General features: G+C 50.2%; 1 protein-coding gene across 1 annotated transcript; it reads left to right on the forward strand.

The window, feature by feature from the left end:
• Nucleotides 1-6,872: 6,872 nt before the first annotated feature.
• Ccdc8 (coiled-coil domain containing 8 subunit of 3M complex) lies at nucleotides 6,873-10,225 on the forward strand. Its single transcript, NM_001009533.2, is given in 1 exon segment — nucleotides 6,873-10,225. A coding segment is annotated over 1 exon segment (1,980 nt). The 5' UTR covers nucleotides 6,873-7,377; the 3' UTR covers nucleotides 9,358-10,225.
• Nucleotides 10,226-17,571: the final 7,346 nt, after the last annotated feature.

Raw genomic sequence — 17,571 nt, forward strand, 5'->3', positions numbered from 1 at the left:
TAGCTCACGATCCTCCTGCCTCAGTATCCCTCAGATAGTAATTACAGGCTTGCACTACCTATGCCTATGTGATTTTTCTATTATCTTATAACATGGAGAACCCTCTGTATCTTTCTGTTTGTTTTCGGACACTGTAGCCCTGCAAGCATCAAACTCACTTAATCTCCCAGCCTCAGATCGGTGGTCAAGAAGCTTCTGGCTCTACAGGCTGGTGAGAGGATGAAGCCAGTTTATCCCTCAGGGCCCTGGGAGCCCGACCACATGAGTTTGATTCCCCAGGTCTCTGTGGTGGAAGGGACTCCATATGAGAGTCATGGCATGGGCACCCACCCCAACACAGACTCACACACACCACATACCACAGCACACACACACACACTCTCACACTCACACACACTCACACACACTCACACACATACACACACCACACATACACACACAGTCTCACACACACACCACACACCACATACCACACACACACACACACACCACACACACACACACCACATACAGGCACACACACCACACACACCACACACACACACACACACACACACACACACACACACACACACGGACACACATAAACACACACACACCACACACACACACACACACACACACACACACACACACACACACACTAAGTCTAATTTTAGATAAGGAAGAGGTCCTTGGCTCTCTATGTAATTTCTCAGCTCTGGCCTGGGTGTCCTGCTCTCAGAGCCCTGTGCAGCTGTGGCCATTACCACATTAGTCGGCTCTCAGGCAGATGCTGCACGGCCAGCAGCGTGTCTGCCCGATGCACTCTGTTGAACATGAAAGCACTGCGGCTGAATGATAAAGGACAGTGACATTTCTCATCATCATTCTGCGGCCTGAGACGTGCATGTGTTCTCGGGTATTTCTCCTATGGCCATCGCCTTTGTGACAGGCAGCATGGATCTTCATTAACTGCTGCTCACAAATCTAGAACCCACAAAGCCATCTCCCTCGGAGACTGGGGGGACCAGGCGACACTTCCTGACACTATCCTGCAAGCGGATATGTGACACGAACGAGTTGAGGTACTTTCCTGCATCCACGTGGCAGATGTCCCCAGATAAATTACAGCAACCGTCCTTCACAACCCCACTTAAGAAGTGGGCTCCCCTTCTTTGTTCTTTGTGGTTGATATTCGACTGTATAAATATGAGGTGATGAAATAAATGAATGCTAGTGAAGACACACATGTCCTGAGTCTGTGGGGAGGTGGGGGAGCCACATAAGACTTCCTTTGGGAAGATGATCTCCTTGCTTAAAAAAAAGAAAGTGGGGTTGGGGATTTAGCTCAGTGGTAGAGCGCTTGCCTAGGAAGCGCAAGGCCCTGGGTTTGGTCCCCAGCTCCAAAAAAAAAGAACCAAAAAAAAAAAGAAAGTGGGCCAGTAAGATGGTTAAGCGGATGAAGGTGATTTTAGCCGAGTCTGGGGGCTTGAGTTTGATCCACGGCACCCAGAAGGTAAAGGGAGCAAGCCACGCTCATAAGGTGTACTCTGACCTCTGACCTCTGACCTCCTCATATGCATGTTTGTCCCTCTTCCTCTCCCTCTCTCTCCTTCTCTCTGTCTCTGTGTATGTATATGTGTGTCTGTACACACACACACACACACACACACACACACACACACACACACACACACACACACAGTATTTTTTAAATTCCAAAAGCTCCTTGGATGAGTTGGCTTACACTTTTTAAAAAAGAGATGTTATCTGATGCCGCTGGCTGAGAGAACACGGAACACACAGCCCTCTTCTGCCTGGCTGGCTTCCGGGGACCCCAGGCTGTTTTCCAGTGCTGGGGTGAGTAAGAGGCCAGACAATTTGTTTGAGTAAAAGCAGATGGTGGAGGGACAGGTGTGCTCAGCTGTGATTCCCGCTCTCAGGAGAGGAAGCTAAAGCATACACAGGGCTACTTAAAGGCCAGCCTCAGCTGCATGAAACCCTGTCTCAAAATACTCAAAAAGGCGCTGGAGAGATGGCTCAGTGGTTAAGAGCACTGACTGCTCTTCCTGAGGTCCTGAGTTCAAATCCCAACAACCACATGGTGACTCACAACCATCTGTAATGGGATCCGATGCCCTCTTCTGGGGTGTCAACGACAACATACCCATATACATTAAATAAATAAATGTTTTTAAAAAACCAAACAAAATAAACACCCCCCCCAAACCAAACCAAACAAAACAAAAACCAGTAAAAGGCAGGGCTGTTTCTGTAGGTCAGTTATGGAGTGCTTGCTTGCCCAGCTGGCATGCAAAATGCCCGTGGGTTTCATCTTCAGTGATGCCAAAAGCGGGCTAGGAGGTGCGCGCCCGTCATTCCACACTGAGAGGAAGAGGCAGGAGAATCAGAAAATGAAGGTCACTCAGCTGTATACTGAGTTCACTGTCTCAAAAATGAGATAAGGAGCTGGGAACACGACTCAGCAGTTACGAGCACTGACGGCTCTTCCAGAGGACCTGGGTTCAGTTCCCAGCACTTACATACTTAGTGCAGTCTGTAACTCTGTGTGTAGGAGACTCACTGCCCTCGTCTCCGCAGATAAGCAGCACACACACACACACACACACACACACACACACACACACACGCGCGCGCGTGCATGCAGGCAGAACATCTGTAAGTGTGAAATAAATTTTGTTTAAAAATTGAAATAAACAGACGCACACACAACCAAACCACAAAACAATGACCGGTGCCATGCTTCATACTAGGCATGGTGCTATTTACTTTTAATCCCAGAATTTGGGAAGCAGAGGCAGGAGGAGCTCTGTGAATTCAAAACCAGCCTGGTCTACAGAGAGAGGTCAAGGCCAGCCAGGGCTGCCAAAAAAAAAAAAAAAAAGAAAATAAAAGAAAGGAAGAAAGGAAATGCGCTCTTCTGATGCTCAAACCATCCTTTCCTATGCCTGAAAAGGGGGGTCAGAGTAGAACTGGGAACTGATTCTCTTCCTTGGACCCAGGTTTCAATGTGACAAGTGGCAAATGCCTTCACCTTTTAAGCCACCCTCCCGCCCATCTATTTTCTGAGACTCAGCCATCATATCCTAAACTCCCACTTGATTTTCTCTGCCTTTCAAGAATTGGAATCCCGGTGAGCCAGACCCCTCATTCTTCTGAAGACTCTTGCTCTGTGATTGCTATTACAAAAACCAAATTGGAGAATTTTTTTTTTCCTTAAAGTTATATGTCTGGGGATCTTCCTGAGAAACGGTAAGTCTGAAGGCAGTGAGCAAAGCAAGATACAGATACTTTTGTGATGGTAGGAAACAAAGAAGCCTGAGGTCTTTGTTTCTGCTTGTGCTTGCTGGGGATGGAGCCCAGGCTCTCTTCATCAGGCAAGAGCTCTGCCACCTTCCACACCCTGGGCCCCAGAACAATCAGAACAAGACAAGGCAGGCACCGACGTAAAGCTGGGGAAACAGTGGAATGTGGAATGTGAATAAGGAGGAGGGGTTTCTGGCTGAGTCTTGGGGAGCTCCTACCTAGGACATCTCGGTTGGTTGTCCCGTTGTCCCGAGGTGGCAGAGGTGGCAGAGGATTTGTGACAGTGAGAATCTCTGTTACTAACCTTCAGCTCAGTAACCCTCGGGACTGAAGGGAGAAAGACTAACTTCTTCAGTTCTTTCACCTGCAAACTACTGCACCACAGGCCCAGAATGCTCTGGCATACTTTGCCTCAGATATCAGCTTTCAATGTTATTAAAATGACAATAACAATTATTATTGATGGCTTGATGGAACCCAACTCAGAACCTTGCCATCTATAAGCAGGCACGCTATCATTGGGCCACTCCCCCAGCCCCTCACTGGGGGATTCTAGGCAGGGGCTCAACCACTGAGTCACACAAAATTTCTTTTAAACAGTATAAAGTTATAATTATATTATGGTTCTACCCCAGGCTGGATGATTTAAAACACCCAGCAGAAATGACCAGGGGCTGGTAATAATTATAAGAATATCAAACATACTTTCTACTTCTAAGATGTATGTGCATATGTGTATACACACACACTCACACACACACACACTCACACAAACGCGCACATGCACGAGCGCACACACACGCGCGCACACACACATTTGGCTGGGAATTATAGTTAGAAATTGAATCCTTGAACTTCTGATCTTCCTGTCTCAGTCTCCAGAGAAGCTTGAATTACACAGATGAGCCATTAGACCCAGGTTAAGAAGATTTTAAAATTAGATCTATTTTACCTGTGTGTATGCCTGGTGCCCTTGGAGGTCACAAGAAGGCACTGGACCCCTTGGACCTGGAGTTACAGATGACTGTGAGCCACCATGTGGGAGCTGAACTTGGTCCTCAGCAAAGAGCAGGAAGTGATTGAACTCCTGGAGGAAATCTCCAGCTCTGTGATTTAGGGTTCTTTACAACCCCCACCTAATACTAGGCAAAGGCTCTCCCACAGAGCAAACTCCCCAACCTCAAGACTTAGAACATGCCACCACTATTAAAGCCCTTCCGGGGGGGTGGGGGGGGGGACAGTCTTGGTTTCTCTTGCAAGCGCCTCTGCTTTGGGGGAAGAGGCCTAAGGAAGGGTCCAGAGGAAGGGCTGCCTCTGTGCCTGCAGTGTGGAAGTTCCCAGCGTCTCCCCTAAGCTCAGCCAGGGCCCCTTGCATGCTCGGTTGCCTTGGAGACCACTCGTCACCGTTCAAGGTTGAGTGGCTAGAATTCTGCCTTGTGAAGAGGAAGAAAGTTCACTTAAACAGAGCGAGCAAGTGTTCCCTGTCCCACAACAGGGACGCTGCAGTCAGGACAGGACCCATACAAAGCTCCCCACCCCTACCCCATCCTGAAAAAGCCTCTCCTACACCTTTTTTTTTCTCCGTTCCTTTCCCCTTCCCTCATTGCTCCTGATCTGCCTCCAAGGTCTTCCTGGGTTAAATAAAATCACTTATGTTTATTTTACTTTAGTTTTTTTTTTTTTTAAAGATTGTGTGTGTGTGTGTGTGTGTGTGTGTGTGTGTGTTCACGCACGCGCGTGCGCAACTTGTGCAGGCGTGCTTCTTATGGAAATTAGGAGATGTCAGATCCCCTTCAACTGGAGTTTTGGGTGACTGTAAACCACCATGTGTGTACTGGGAACCGAATCCAGGTCCTCTGTAAGGGCAGCAAGTGCTCTTAATCACAGCCCCTGGGTTGTTGCTTTTTGAGAAAAAAAGGTTTCTTGTAGCTCAGGCTGGGGTGAACTCTTCGTAGTTGAGACTGTCCTTATTCTCCTGATCTGCCTGCCTCTGACGACTGGGATCACAAGTGTGCACCCCGTGTCTGATATCTGTTTTTATATTGATATTAGAGTCACTTCCTTACTTGGCTTTTGTTGTGTTGCTTAAGCCTGATATGGTGACCTAAGTAAAACCTAGTGACAGAGACTGAGGCAGGAGGATTACTGAAAGTGGAGGCCACGTGGGACACATAAATTAAGAACTGAAGGCATTTCTCTGTGAAATGAAAGATTTTTTATTTTTAGAAAATGTTTTATTTTTTATTTAAAAATATATTTATTTGGGACTGGAGAGATGGCTCAGAGGTTAAGAATACTGGCTGTTCTTCCAGAGGACCTGAGTTCAATTCCCAGCAAACACATGGTGGCTCACAACCATCTGTAATGAGATATGATGCTCTCTTCTGGTGTGCCTGAAGACAGCAGCAGTGTACAAAAATACATAAAATACTAAATCTTTTTAAAAAAGAGAAAGATTTGCTTTAAAAATATTTATGTGCATTGGTGTTTTGATGTATATCAGTGTGAGAGTGTTGGATTCCCTATAAGTGGAGTTACAGATGGTTGTGAGCTATTATGTGGGTGCTGGAAACTGAACCCAGGTCCTCGGAGAGAGCAGCCAGTGCTCTTAACCAAGGAGCCGACTCTTCAGCCCCAAGAAAAGATTTTATTTTAAAAACGTTTTCATCGTGTGTGAATTTATATGTGTATAATCTGTGTGTAGGGGTGCACATGTGGAGACTGAATAATAACTTTATAGAGTTGGTTTTATGTGGATGCTGGGATTAAATTCAGGCCATGAGGCTTGCATGTTTTTACCGAGTTATCTTGTGGGCCCCCTTTTTATGTGCATGAATGTATTCTCTGTGCACACACGCAAATCACGTATGTAAGTGCACACAGAGATCAGAAGAGGGTGTTGGATCCCCTGGAACTGGAAATACAGAGGGTTGTGAGCCATCATATGGGTTCTAGGAGTCAAATCCAGGTTAAGGGGTTGCAAGGGCAACCCATGCTCCTAACCATTGAGCCACCTCTCTGGTTCCATCGCCTTAATTTTAAACGGACATTCATAATTGCAATGGCCTTCAAAGGATTTGGGACATCGGCACCCACACCTCTTGGGCTTTTGGGTCAAGGATGGCAGGTTGGGACCCCCGTTGCCTTTCGGGAAGGATGATGACGTGGGTCTTGGCTGTAGCTAAGAGAAGCCCTGGCCCCAGTGAGGCTCTGAGGGACAGCCACACCTCTGTGGGGGAGGAGAGGGAGGCTGCCCTGAAGGGAGTGGACAGCCCCGCTGCCAGTCTTCCCAGGCTTAGAGTGTAAGATGAGAAGGAGAAGGTGGGCCTCACCCAGGAGGGGAGGGCGCCCAGAAACTTCCTGCCGCTCTCAGCTCCACCGCAGACTGAGCGCAAGGTCAGTTTGGAGAGGGTGGCGGCCTGCCTGGGGGCGGGAGACCCTCCTCGGGGCTGGGCGGAGGCCTTTAAGCGCCTCGCCATATTGAACGGCCACGCTGAGCCATCTTTGTCTGCAGAGTCCTCCCACGAACTTTCAACTTCATCCCGGTGTCTGGGGCAAGGGAGCAGCGATCGGAGCTCGTGCGTTTCCAACTTGGAGCAGGGACACTGGCGATTCCAGTTTGGACTGAGCTTTGAGCCTCGGGACTAAGCGTGCCTCGGTTCATGTAAGCATCCTGGAAAACTCCTTGATACAACTCCGAGGGGGTTGGGGGAACCCAACTTGGACTTGTCGCCTGAAGAGAAAATTACAGGGAGGCGACACTGCGTGAGCAGAGTTGCTGGGACCCTCCACTGCTCCCTCCCCAAGACTAGAAGCCGAGAGAGCCTGGGCTTCTTGCCCCCAACTCGGGAGTCCACACTGGAGATCTTAAAGACTCTCGAGAAAAGCCACGTGGGGGGATGGTTCCCCTGGGGCTTCCTCCCCTCTCCCGATTGCCTGATCCTCTGGAGTGTCCCCGACGTCTGCAAAGATGTCGATCTGGATGTGTTAGTGGAGGCCTTAAGGCCTGTGGGCACCTTCAAGAAGATCGGGAAGGTGTTCCGCAAAGAGGAGGACTCCACGGTGGGGATGCTGCAGATTGGGGAGGATGTTGACTATCTGCTCATCCCCCGGGAGGTCCGGCTGGCTGGGGGCGTGTGGAGAGTCATCTCCAAGCCTGCCACTAAGGAGGCTGTGTTTCGGGAGCGGCTGATCCAGTTTCTGCAGGAGGAGGGCCGCACCCTGGAAGATGTGGCTCGTATCATCGAAAAGAGTACTCCACATCCACCCCAGCCCCCCAAAAAAGCCAAGGTGCCCAGAGTGAGGAGAGTCCCGCAGATGGTCACTCCTCCACTTCGGCTGGTTGTAGGCACTTACGACAGCAGCAATGGCAGCGATAGCGAGTTGAGTGACTTCGATACATCCAAAGTCAAAGGCAACAGGGGCTCCGGGAAGACCAGGAAGGTGCGCAAAATGCCGGTCAGTTACTTGGGCAGCAAATTCCTGGGCAGCGATGAGAGCGAGGATGATCAGGAGCTGGTAGAGGCCTTCCTCCGCCGCGGGGAGAAGAAGCCCAGCGCGCCTCCTCCACGGCGCCGAGTCAATCTTCCAGTGCCCATGTTTGAGAATAACCTGGGGCCCCAGCCATCCAAGGGGGACAGATGGCGGGAGTATGTCAGCCAGGTGTCCTGGGGGAAGCTGAAACAGAGGGTGAGAGGCTGGGCGCCCAGATCAGGCTCCGAGGTGGGCCAGGCCCAGCAGTCCTCCATAGCTGAGAGGGCTGGAGAAATGAGACACAGCCACACCAGCCCAGACCTGGATGATAGCTCCAGAAACACAGGAGACCTGAGCGACCAGACACTGATTACTAGACGCTGGAAGCCCAAGATCAAGTGGGTCTCCTTGAGACGATGCAGGAAGGAGCAGGTGCCACCCTTGGCTCACGGGACAGCTGAAGAGCCCCCAGAGGCTGCAGAAAACCAGGGAGCAGGGGCTGCAGCTGAACATGGGGTAGAGGCTGCAGCTAGCCAGAGGCCAGAGGCTGCAGCTAGTCCAAGAGCAGAGGCTGCAGCTAATCCAAGAGCAGAGGCTACAGCTAATCCAAGAGCAGAGGCTGCAGCTAATCCAAGAGCAGAGGCTGCAGCTAGTCCAAGAGCAGAGGCTGCAGCTAATCCAAGAGCAGAGGCTGCAGCTAATCCAAGAGCAGAGGCTACAGCTAATCCAAGAGCAGAGGCTGCAGCTAATCCAAGAGCAGAGGCTACAGCTAATCCAAGAGCAGAGGCTGCAGTTAATCCAAGAACAGAGGCTGCAGTTAATCCAAGAACAGAGGCTGCAGCTAATCCAAGAGCAGAGGCTGCAGTTAATCCAAGAGCAGAGGCTACAGCTAGTCCAGGGGCAGAGGCTGCAGCTAGTCCAAGGGCAGAGGCTGCAGCTAGTCCAAGGGCAGAGGCTGAAGTTAACCAGAAGACAGAGGCTACAGCTAGTCCAAGGGCAGAGACTGCAGCTAGTCCAAGGGTAGAGGCTGCAGCTAGTCTAAGGGTAGAGGCTGCAGCTAGTCCAAGGGCAGAGGCTACAGTTAGTCCAAGGGCAGAGGCTGTAGCTACTCCAAGAGCAGAGACTGCTGCTAGTGCAAGGGTAGAAGCTGCAGCTAATCTCAGGGCAGGAGTTCTACCTGACCAGAGGGCAGAAGCCATAGATAGTCAGAGGGCAGAGGGCCCAGTTAACCAAAGCACTGGTGCTACAGAAAATCAGAGGGTGGAGGTCCTAGCTGACCAGAGGGCAGGGGTCCTCCATGACCAGAGGGAGGAGGCTGGACCTCAAGCTATACTGGAAGCCTCAGCTGATTCGGGATCTAGAGCCCGGAAACAGGTAAAGACAGTGAGGTTCCAGACCCCAGGACGCTTCTCCTGGTTTCACATGCGCAGGAAAGCTTTCTGGCACACTCCCAGGTTGCCAACCCTGCCCAAGAGAGGCCCCAGGGCAGGGGCGGGAGAGGCTAGGAGCCTCAGGGTGCTAAGGGCTGACACCAGAGCAGACATGGAACACAGAGAGCAAGAAGAACAGCTGTAAGGGAAGCCCAGTGCCCCGGCACCCTGCCTGCACCCTGCCTGCGTGGTGTTAGCTGCTAGGATACTTCTCTCCTCTGTGGGCTGCCTCTTCCTCCACATTTGAAAATGGAGGCTGCAGGGGCAGGCAGCACTGACCACACCTTTCCTCCCCTTTCCACACTCATTCTCTACTTTCTTCTCTTCTGTCCCTCCCTGCCTCCTTCTCTCTCCTCTCTTTTTCTTTCCTTCTCTGTCTCTATATCTTTATTTGAGACAGAGTCTTGCTATGCAGCCCTGATGGCCAGGTGCTCCATATATAATTGGTCTTAAACTCACAGGAGTCCTCCACCTTAGTGCCCAGAGCATGAGGTTACAGGTGTGTGACACTACATCTGGCTCAGTGACCCTCTTTCTGTTTTGTTTTGTTTGAGACAGGGTCTCTCTCTATAGCCCTGGCTGGCCTGAATCTCACCATGTTGACCATGTCTGGAATTAATGTAGACCAGGCTGGCCTTGAACTCACAGATCTGGTTACCTGCCTGTGCCAGGACTAAAGGCATGTACCACCGTGCCCATCTTCCAGTAGCCCTCTTTATCATCTTGTTTTTACTTGATGAGAGTGTGTGTTCAGGGTGGTATGGCTATAGACACACTTAATTTTTTTATATGTTGATTTATATAGCATCTCAAAGCCCGTGGAGCCTGGTTGCCTGGGTGGCGTTTTAACTCCTTATGTATTTTAAGTGCTTACTAAGCCTGGCAGAGGGAAATGGGTAGAGGAGGGAGGAGGGGGGTTGGTCTGTTCTTTGTCACTAACTTGGATTGATGGCCTTTTTGCACTTAAAGAGAGAACTCAAGCTGATATGCAAATAAAAATGTGTACAAGGCGGTTTCTTGTTTCCGAGGTGGCAATAGAGAGTGTTGGGGTGATTTGGTTGACCCAACCACGATGACCCTGTGTTTTACCTTGTCACTTTGCCTGCCATGTTTAGGCTGCTAAGGGCTGGAGGATCTGAGGGCACAGGGCCTGTGGGCTTCACATACCTTACTGATATGGTTGAAAAGGCACAGAAAAAAAGAAAAAAGAGAAAAAAAGAAAAAGAACAAAAGAAAAAAAAGAAAGAAAGAAAAGCACAGAAAACCCACCATGTGGGTTCTGGGCATCAAACTCAGGTCATCAGGCTTGGCAGCAGTTGCCTTTACCTGTTGAGCCAGCCCTCCGATCTGTTTGAGCAAACCCACAGACATCTGTGTTCTTGCCACTGGATGCTTTTCTTTTTTAAAGATTTATTTATTACATATAATGTACACTAGCTGTCTTCAGACACACCAGAAGAGGGATCAGATCCCATTACAGATGGTTGTGAGCCACCATGTGGTTGCTGGGCCTTGAACTCAGGACCTCTGGAAGAACAGTCAGTGCTCTTAACCGCTGAGCCATCTCTCCAGCCCTGCCACTGGATGCTTTAAAACGCTGTTAGAACAGAAGCATGCTCATAGGGGGAAATAGTGTGCACAATTGCTTCTTATAACCAGATCCTGGGCTGCTGAGGGACTCAGGAAGGAAGGTGGAAGTGTATCTGTGATGCTTGGCAGTGGCACAAGTAGCAGAGAAAGAGAATAAATGTACACACACAGCCTCTAAGTCAGCAGGAGCAGCAAGCATTAGTGGAAAAGAGCAGCCCAGTGCTCATGAAACTGAAGAAGTATGTCCCAGGAGCCCTAACACCACCCCCACTGCCGTGGGAAGGTATCTGGGGAGATAACACAGGCTCTCCCATGATAGGCAGAGACTCTCCCACTGAGCCACGCCCCCAGCCCCTCACTGGGGAATTCTAGGCACATGCTCTATTATGCACCCTGGTATACCCACTTTCTCCTTCCCTGCTCTGTTCCGCACAATTCTCTGGGTGGCCTTTCTATGGCCCCCTTTGCTATTGTTAATGGACGAGGCTTGTTTCCTTACAGCTCAGCTTGTCCAGAAGAAAGTCCCACTGATGTGTTGAATAAAACACAAAATATGGACCCCACCTGGGGGAGTGGACTTGGTGGGGGCTGGAGTTGTCTGGGATGTCCAGGTAAGGGGGAGAGGTCAGGGGTGGTCCTTGCTGTTGTCCAAAGCCACCTGAAGGCAAAAGGAAAAGCATCAGTAGATGGTGCCACCTAGTGGCTGACTGTTGAGCCTCCCTCACGGGCCTGGAGCTCAGTGGGCTTTAGGGATAATATTGGAGTCTGTCCCAGGGAGGGGCTTTGCATCAGCAGCAGGATGGGTTAGACACAGGACTGTGCACTTCACAGATGTCACTTGCACTTTGTGACATGGGCTTGCGTGCACACACACATAGACCCTAGGACAGGCACAAATGACAGGTCCCTATACAAACACACTGGTGGCCCCCCAGAAATGTCCATAAGTTTGTGGGCACACATATGCAGTATTCATTCACATTGGCACAGACCTGCCAGGCTCCTGCACCTGCCAGGAAACCCTTTGTCCCCTGCCACACACATTCCACCATACTTACATTGGTACCCATGCTGCCGGACACGCTGTAGACATATGCAATGCCACTGAAACCCAGAAGACAGCCACAGACTGGAATAACACTACAAAACAAAACGAAAAACAAACAACGAAAAAAAAATCCGTCTTCCTGGGAGTTATTTTCACAGTCAGTGCTCTTAACCACTGAGTCATCTCTCCAGCCCGGTTTTTGTTGTTTTAAAGACAGGGTCTCTCATGCAGCCCTGGCTTGCCAGGAGCTCCCTATGCTGCAGAGGAGGATAACCTTTAACTCTGCATCCTCTAGTCGTTGCCTGCCATGTGCTGAGATAGCAGGCTATACCATCACGCCAGGGTTCTTTGGTGCTGGGGGATCAAGCTCAGGGCTTCGAGCATGCTAGGCAAGCACTCTGCCAACTGAGCCAGATCCTCAGACTCACAAGGTATTTCTGCTAGGCTGAGTCCAGAATTCAGCCTGGCATGCAGAGAGGCCAGGCATAGCTTTGGTGCTGTTAGATGTTGAGCATGCCCAGGGCATCCAGTCCAGTCAAGCTTAGTCACCTGAGTAATTTGGACCTGGCGGATTGGATCTCCACCTGGTGGCCACAGTGAGAACTGCAGCTTTGGCTTCTTGGTTGTTGCTGGCTTGGGAGTGAGGGCCCTCATTCTAGACAGTTCTAGAACATGGCCACCCTGCAAGACATCTCAGCGTCCTGTGACCAGCAGTCATGACCAAGTTGGGATGATTTCTGATAAATGACTTTGAAGCCCCAATCCCAAATTGTGAATTTGGGCGTAGCAGGTACCATTCAGATTCTCTTTGTGGCCAGAATGGTTATGCCAGGAGCCCTGGAGTAGGACACTGTGGAGATCGAACTCCTGGCCTCTCCAAGTTTTGTCCTGTGGGAAATGGGGTGAAACTTCCTTCCCTCATACTATCCCCCCTCTTCCCTAAGGAACGAAATGAAAACAGGCAAGGGAGCAACCCAGAGCCCCACCCCTTCACTTTCTTTTACTTATTTAAAAAAATTACATGTTAGCTAACATAGCGGTACCCAGCTACTCCAGGGACGGAGGCAGAAGAATCATTTGAGCTTAAGAGTTCGAGGCCAGGGGTTGGGGATTTAGCTCAGTGGTAGAGCGCTTGCCTAGGAAGCGCAAGACCCTGGGTTCGGTCCCCAGCTCCGAAAAAAAGAACCAAAAAAAAAAAAAAAAAAAAAAAAAGAGTTTGAGGCCAGCCTTACCTAGGTAATAAGGCGTGGATAGATCCACCTCACATGGATAAACATGGAGACAAACAGATAAACAAATCAAACTCGCTCCCATGAAGCACATCTGTGATTCTGGTACCTGGGAGGCGGAGGTGAGGACTAGAGAGACGAAGTCTCAGGAGTTGAGTGTTGTGCTGCACCTGCAGAGGACCCGAGTTCAGTTCCTAAGCGTCTCCATCTCGATGCTTACAACCACTTCTAACTCCAGCTCTAGGGCATTCGATGTGCTTTATTCATTGACCACCCCAGGCACATGACACCTGTCCTGCATGCACGCACACGCGCGCGCGCGCGCACACACACACACACACATGCACACACAAGCACATGCACACACACATGCACACGTGCGCGCACACACACAGACACACACTCGCACACACACACACACACACAAATACGATTTTACAAAAAGAAACAAAAGAATGTGCGTGGTAAGGGGGAGTGAGAGGTGAAATCACACTTTGGAGCCCACAAGCTAAGTAGCATGTTCTTATTCTCTCCTTGCTCTGTTATAGCGGCAGCTCTGATGAGTGGATAACACTGAGTCAGTAGGGTGCAGGGACTCGGAGATCACTTCTGTCTATCTCAGACTAATTGAAACCACTGGCTCTCATGTGGGTCCAGCCAAGAGCATGATGGGGGGCACCTCTGACACCTTTGTCTGGTATGGTAACAAATGATGCAGGAGGATTAGGACTACAAGGAAGGCTATAGAGTGAGTTTGAGGCCAGCTTGGGCTATATGAGACACTGTCGAAATAATAAATGAATAAATAATACAAAAATGGCAGGCTATCCTGCACTAAGACATTAATATTGCTCATTTCTGAACATTATCCTAAGACTGATTACACAGCTAGTTGCATTTTCCTGTGGTCCTGATCGCCCTTGCTTTTTAAAAGATGAAGCTATTGGGCCTGGAGAGATGGCTCAGCGGTTAAGAGCACCCGGCTGCTCTTCCAGAGGTCCTGAGTTCAATTCCCAGCAACCACATGGTGGCTCACAACCATCTGTAAAGAGATCCGATGCCCTCTTCTGGTGTATCTGAAGGCAGCTACAGTGTACTTATATATAATAAATGAATAAATAAATCTTTAAAAAACAAAGATGAAGCTATTGACTTCAAAGTGGAACCCAGGGCATTATGCGTGTCAGGCAAGTGCTCTACCATGAAACCATGCCTTAGGGCCTCACTGGATGCTGGGGGATTCTAGGCAGGGGCTCTACCACTGAGCCACGCCCCCAGCCCCTCACTGGGGGATTCTAGGCAGGGGCTCTACCACCAAGCCACGCCCCCAGACCCTCACTGGGGGATTCTAGGCAGGGGCTCTACCACCGAGCCACGCCCCAGCCCCTCACTGGGGGATTCTAGGCAGGGGCTCTACCACTGAGCCATGCCCCCAGCCTCTCACTGGAGGACTCCATCTCAGAGGTATAGTTCCAAGCTCTTCAGTTTATCTGAACCAGTCTGGCTGCCATTCAGTGTCACAAGAATGAGGTGAAAGAGCTGAGGCTCCCAGGCCCAGGCTGAGGAAGGAAGCTTGACAGCCGTTGGAGAAACAGGAGTCAGGAGGTGGTGGTGATGGGTCTTTGGAGGAGCTTCCTGGACTACTCCTGCCATCTGGAGCCACCTCCATCCTCTTTTTGGGGTCTGTACACATCTGAAACTAGTCTCTTAGCCACCCTTCAAGACGGAGACGCTGTGGAGTCCTAGTGCTCTCCTACTCTTTGTTGCCCCTGACCAGCGAAGATTAACCAGCAGCTTTTTTTTCTTACCACATTACCCTTGACCATGACCACCATAGGGGCAGGGTGTGCAGAGACCACTTTGAGACCAGGCAGGAAGCATCCATGCTCACCATCGCTCCTCTGACTGCTGTCTGGCTCTTATTCCCCATAACCACATTTCCGTATCTCAAGTTTGGGAGCAGCAAGAGGGGTCATCATCAGGTGAGTCAAGAAAGTGGGTTCCTATTTCAGGGCTGTGTGACTCTTGGCCAGTCATCCACCCTCTCTGAGTCAATTTCCCCATCTGGAAAAATGCTCACAATAAGAGCATTTATGACTGGGGATGTAGCCTGGTTGTTGCTATCTTGTAGGAAGCCCTGGGTTTAACTGCACCACCAAATCCACGCTCAGTGGTGCATGCCTGAAACACCGGCAGCACTCTGGAGGTAGATGTATGTAGTAGGATCAAAAGTTCAAAGTCATCCTCTGCTACATGGGAGGCCTGAGCAGCCTGGGTTACAGGATAACCCTGTCTGTCTGGGTAGAACTTTAAACATTGTAGAACATCACTGGTGAGATAGAAACATCAGCTTCTGTGGGTTTTGTAACAGGTATAAACTGCCCTCCCCCCATCTCAAAAGTGGACAGGCCTGGGCACACTATTTTGTCCTGAGTGCCAGCCATCGATGGGTTTTTAGCTGTGGTCCTGGAGCACCACCTAGTGGTGGATTCTAGTCTTGTCTGGCAGGGACTTAGGGATTCGGGTCACCGGTCTCCAGCACCTTCATTCCTCCCATAAGTCATTCTAGGCCCTTGTCACACACACGGAATTGTTTCTGTGCCTGAGTGACCCAGGGGATCCTGGCACATTGAACCACTGTACATGTCATGCTCTACAACTTGGCTTCAGTCTAGAAATTATTTACTCCGCCAGCAACAGTAGAGGGTGATAGTGAGCAGGACCTGGAGTCCTGGGCCTGAGTGACACCTCCCCAACTTTTGCTTTATAGGATCTCATGAAGTCAGGCTGGCCTGAACTTGCTAGGTAGCTATAATTTCTGATTTTCCTGTTTCTGTCTCCTCAAGTGCCTGTGTTCCCCACACTCCACCCTAACTCCCATTCTTAACCTGCTTTTACCCAGTGTGGGGTGAAGTCCACCCGTGTTCTGCCCCCAGGGTTGAATGTGGGAAAGGCGGAGGACAGGAAGGAGTCTGCAAGTGGAATTCCTATTGCACTGTTTACAGGTCTGGTTTGGAGACTTAATTCCTAAGCACTCTTTGGCACTGGACCTCGTTGTCCTCTCAGGCCCTTCTGGTGAATTCTGGGTAAGCGCTTTCTGGTTGAGCCACATCCCTAGCTCCTCTTCAAACTGTCTGGGACTTCTTTGCTGGGCTTGTGATGATTTTCAGGAAAGATCGATTAAGGATTGAAGACCCTGGCAGCAGGTGGCCGATCCAGAGAGAAAACACCAAGCTTTTTCTGAGGAAAATATCGCTTTTTTAAAAGTGTGGAGGAGGGGGGTGGAGGACAATTGTGTGTGTAGGAGAGGGCATGGGGGAATGTTGGTCCCTTCCCACCACGGATCAAACACAGGCTATTACATTAATCTTGGTGCAGGCAAGCACCTTTACCCACTGAACTCACTGGCCCACAGTTGAGGCCGTTCTCCCACATGTACAGTGGCCCTACTGTGTGATGTGAGCCCTGTTCTGTGCCTTGAGAGAACACTGACACATCGTGCACTGCTTGTTTCTATATCAGGAAAGATGTTAAAGTCAGTAATCATGGGAAACTCATGGTTTGAACAAACATATGGAGAAACTTCATAGCCCAACTAAAAAAAGCTGTGTTATTACTGGGGGTGGGGCACGTCTACCACAGCGTGTGTGAGGTCAGAGGGCAACTTTATAGTTAGCTCTCCAATTTTTGCAAGGGATCCAACTTGGACTTTGAAAGTAGAACTTTTTAGACATGTGACTTAGCTGGAGGATGCAGGGCACAAAGGGTGGGCCTTGAACGTTACTAGCTGGCCCTGCTTGAGGTCTGCTCTCTGCTCTCTGGCCACGAAAGCTCCTGCAGTCTTGACCCAGCATGGCCATACTGCCTTTCCTGAATGATGGAGCACTCTTCGACTGTGACTAGCAACCATCCCTGGAGCTGCTTCTGTCAGATGCCCTGCACAGTGTGGAGAAAAGTACCTGCTATAGGGGCAGTCAGTCACACAGGTTGCTAGGGGTTTACAGCACACTAGGGACTATGGAATTTTCTGAGAAGTTCAGTGTAATCCACCCTCAAATTTGGAAATAAACACCAGCCACACCCACTGGTCACACTCTCAGTTACAGGATTCTTAAATTCCTCAAGCACTAGTGAACTGAGGGCTCCAGGCCTCTCAACTTCATAGGAGCAACAGAGAACTCCCAGGCCAGAGAAACGGCAGCTTCTCAGGCAGAGTCGTTGCTTGTCCCCTGGCAGCCCAAATCCTTACTTGTCCCATCAGCACCCAGCACGGCAGAACAGCTGCTGGGCACGGCCCCTGCTAAGAACAGCTCTGCTAGCCCAGAGCCCTGAGCCCTGAGAATGCTGGCTTTGCATCGCTGCAGGGAGATGAGGGTTCAGAGGCTTCTGAAGGGGTCTGAGGTCACATTGCAGCCTGCACAGGTCTCATGAGTCGGATGATGCTTCTGTGGTCGCTCTTGTCCTGTGAGGCATCCAGAACCAAACTGCACCC

Source organism: Rattus norvegicus, chromosome 1, assembly GCF_021556685.1.
Source record: "Rattus norvegicus strain SHRSP/BbbUtx chromosome 1, alternate assembly SHRSP_T2T, whole genome shotgun sequence".
Classification (NCBI taxonomy): domain Eukaryota; kingdom Metazoa; phylum Chordata; class Mammalia; order Rodentia; family Muridae; genus Rattus; species Rattus norvegicus.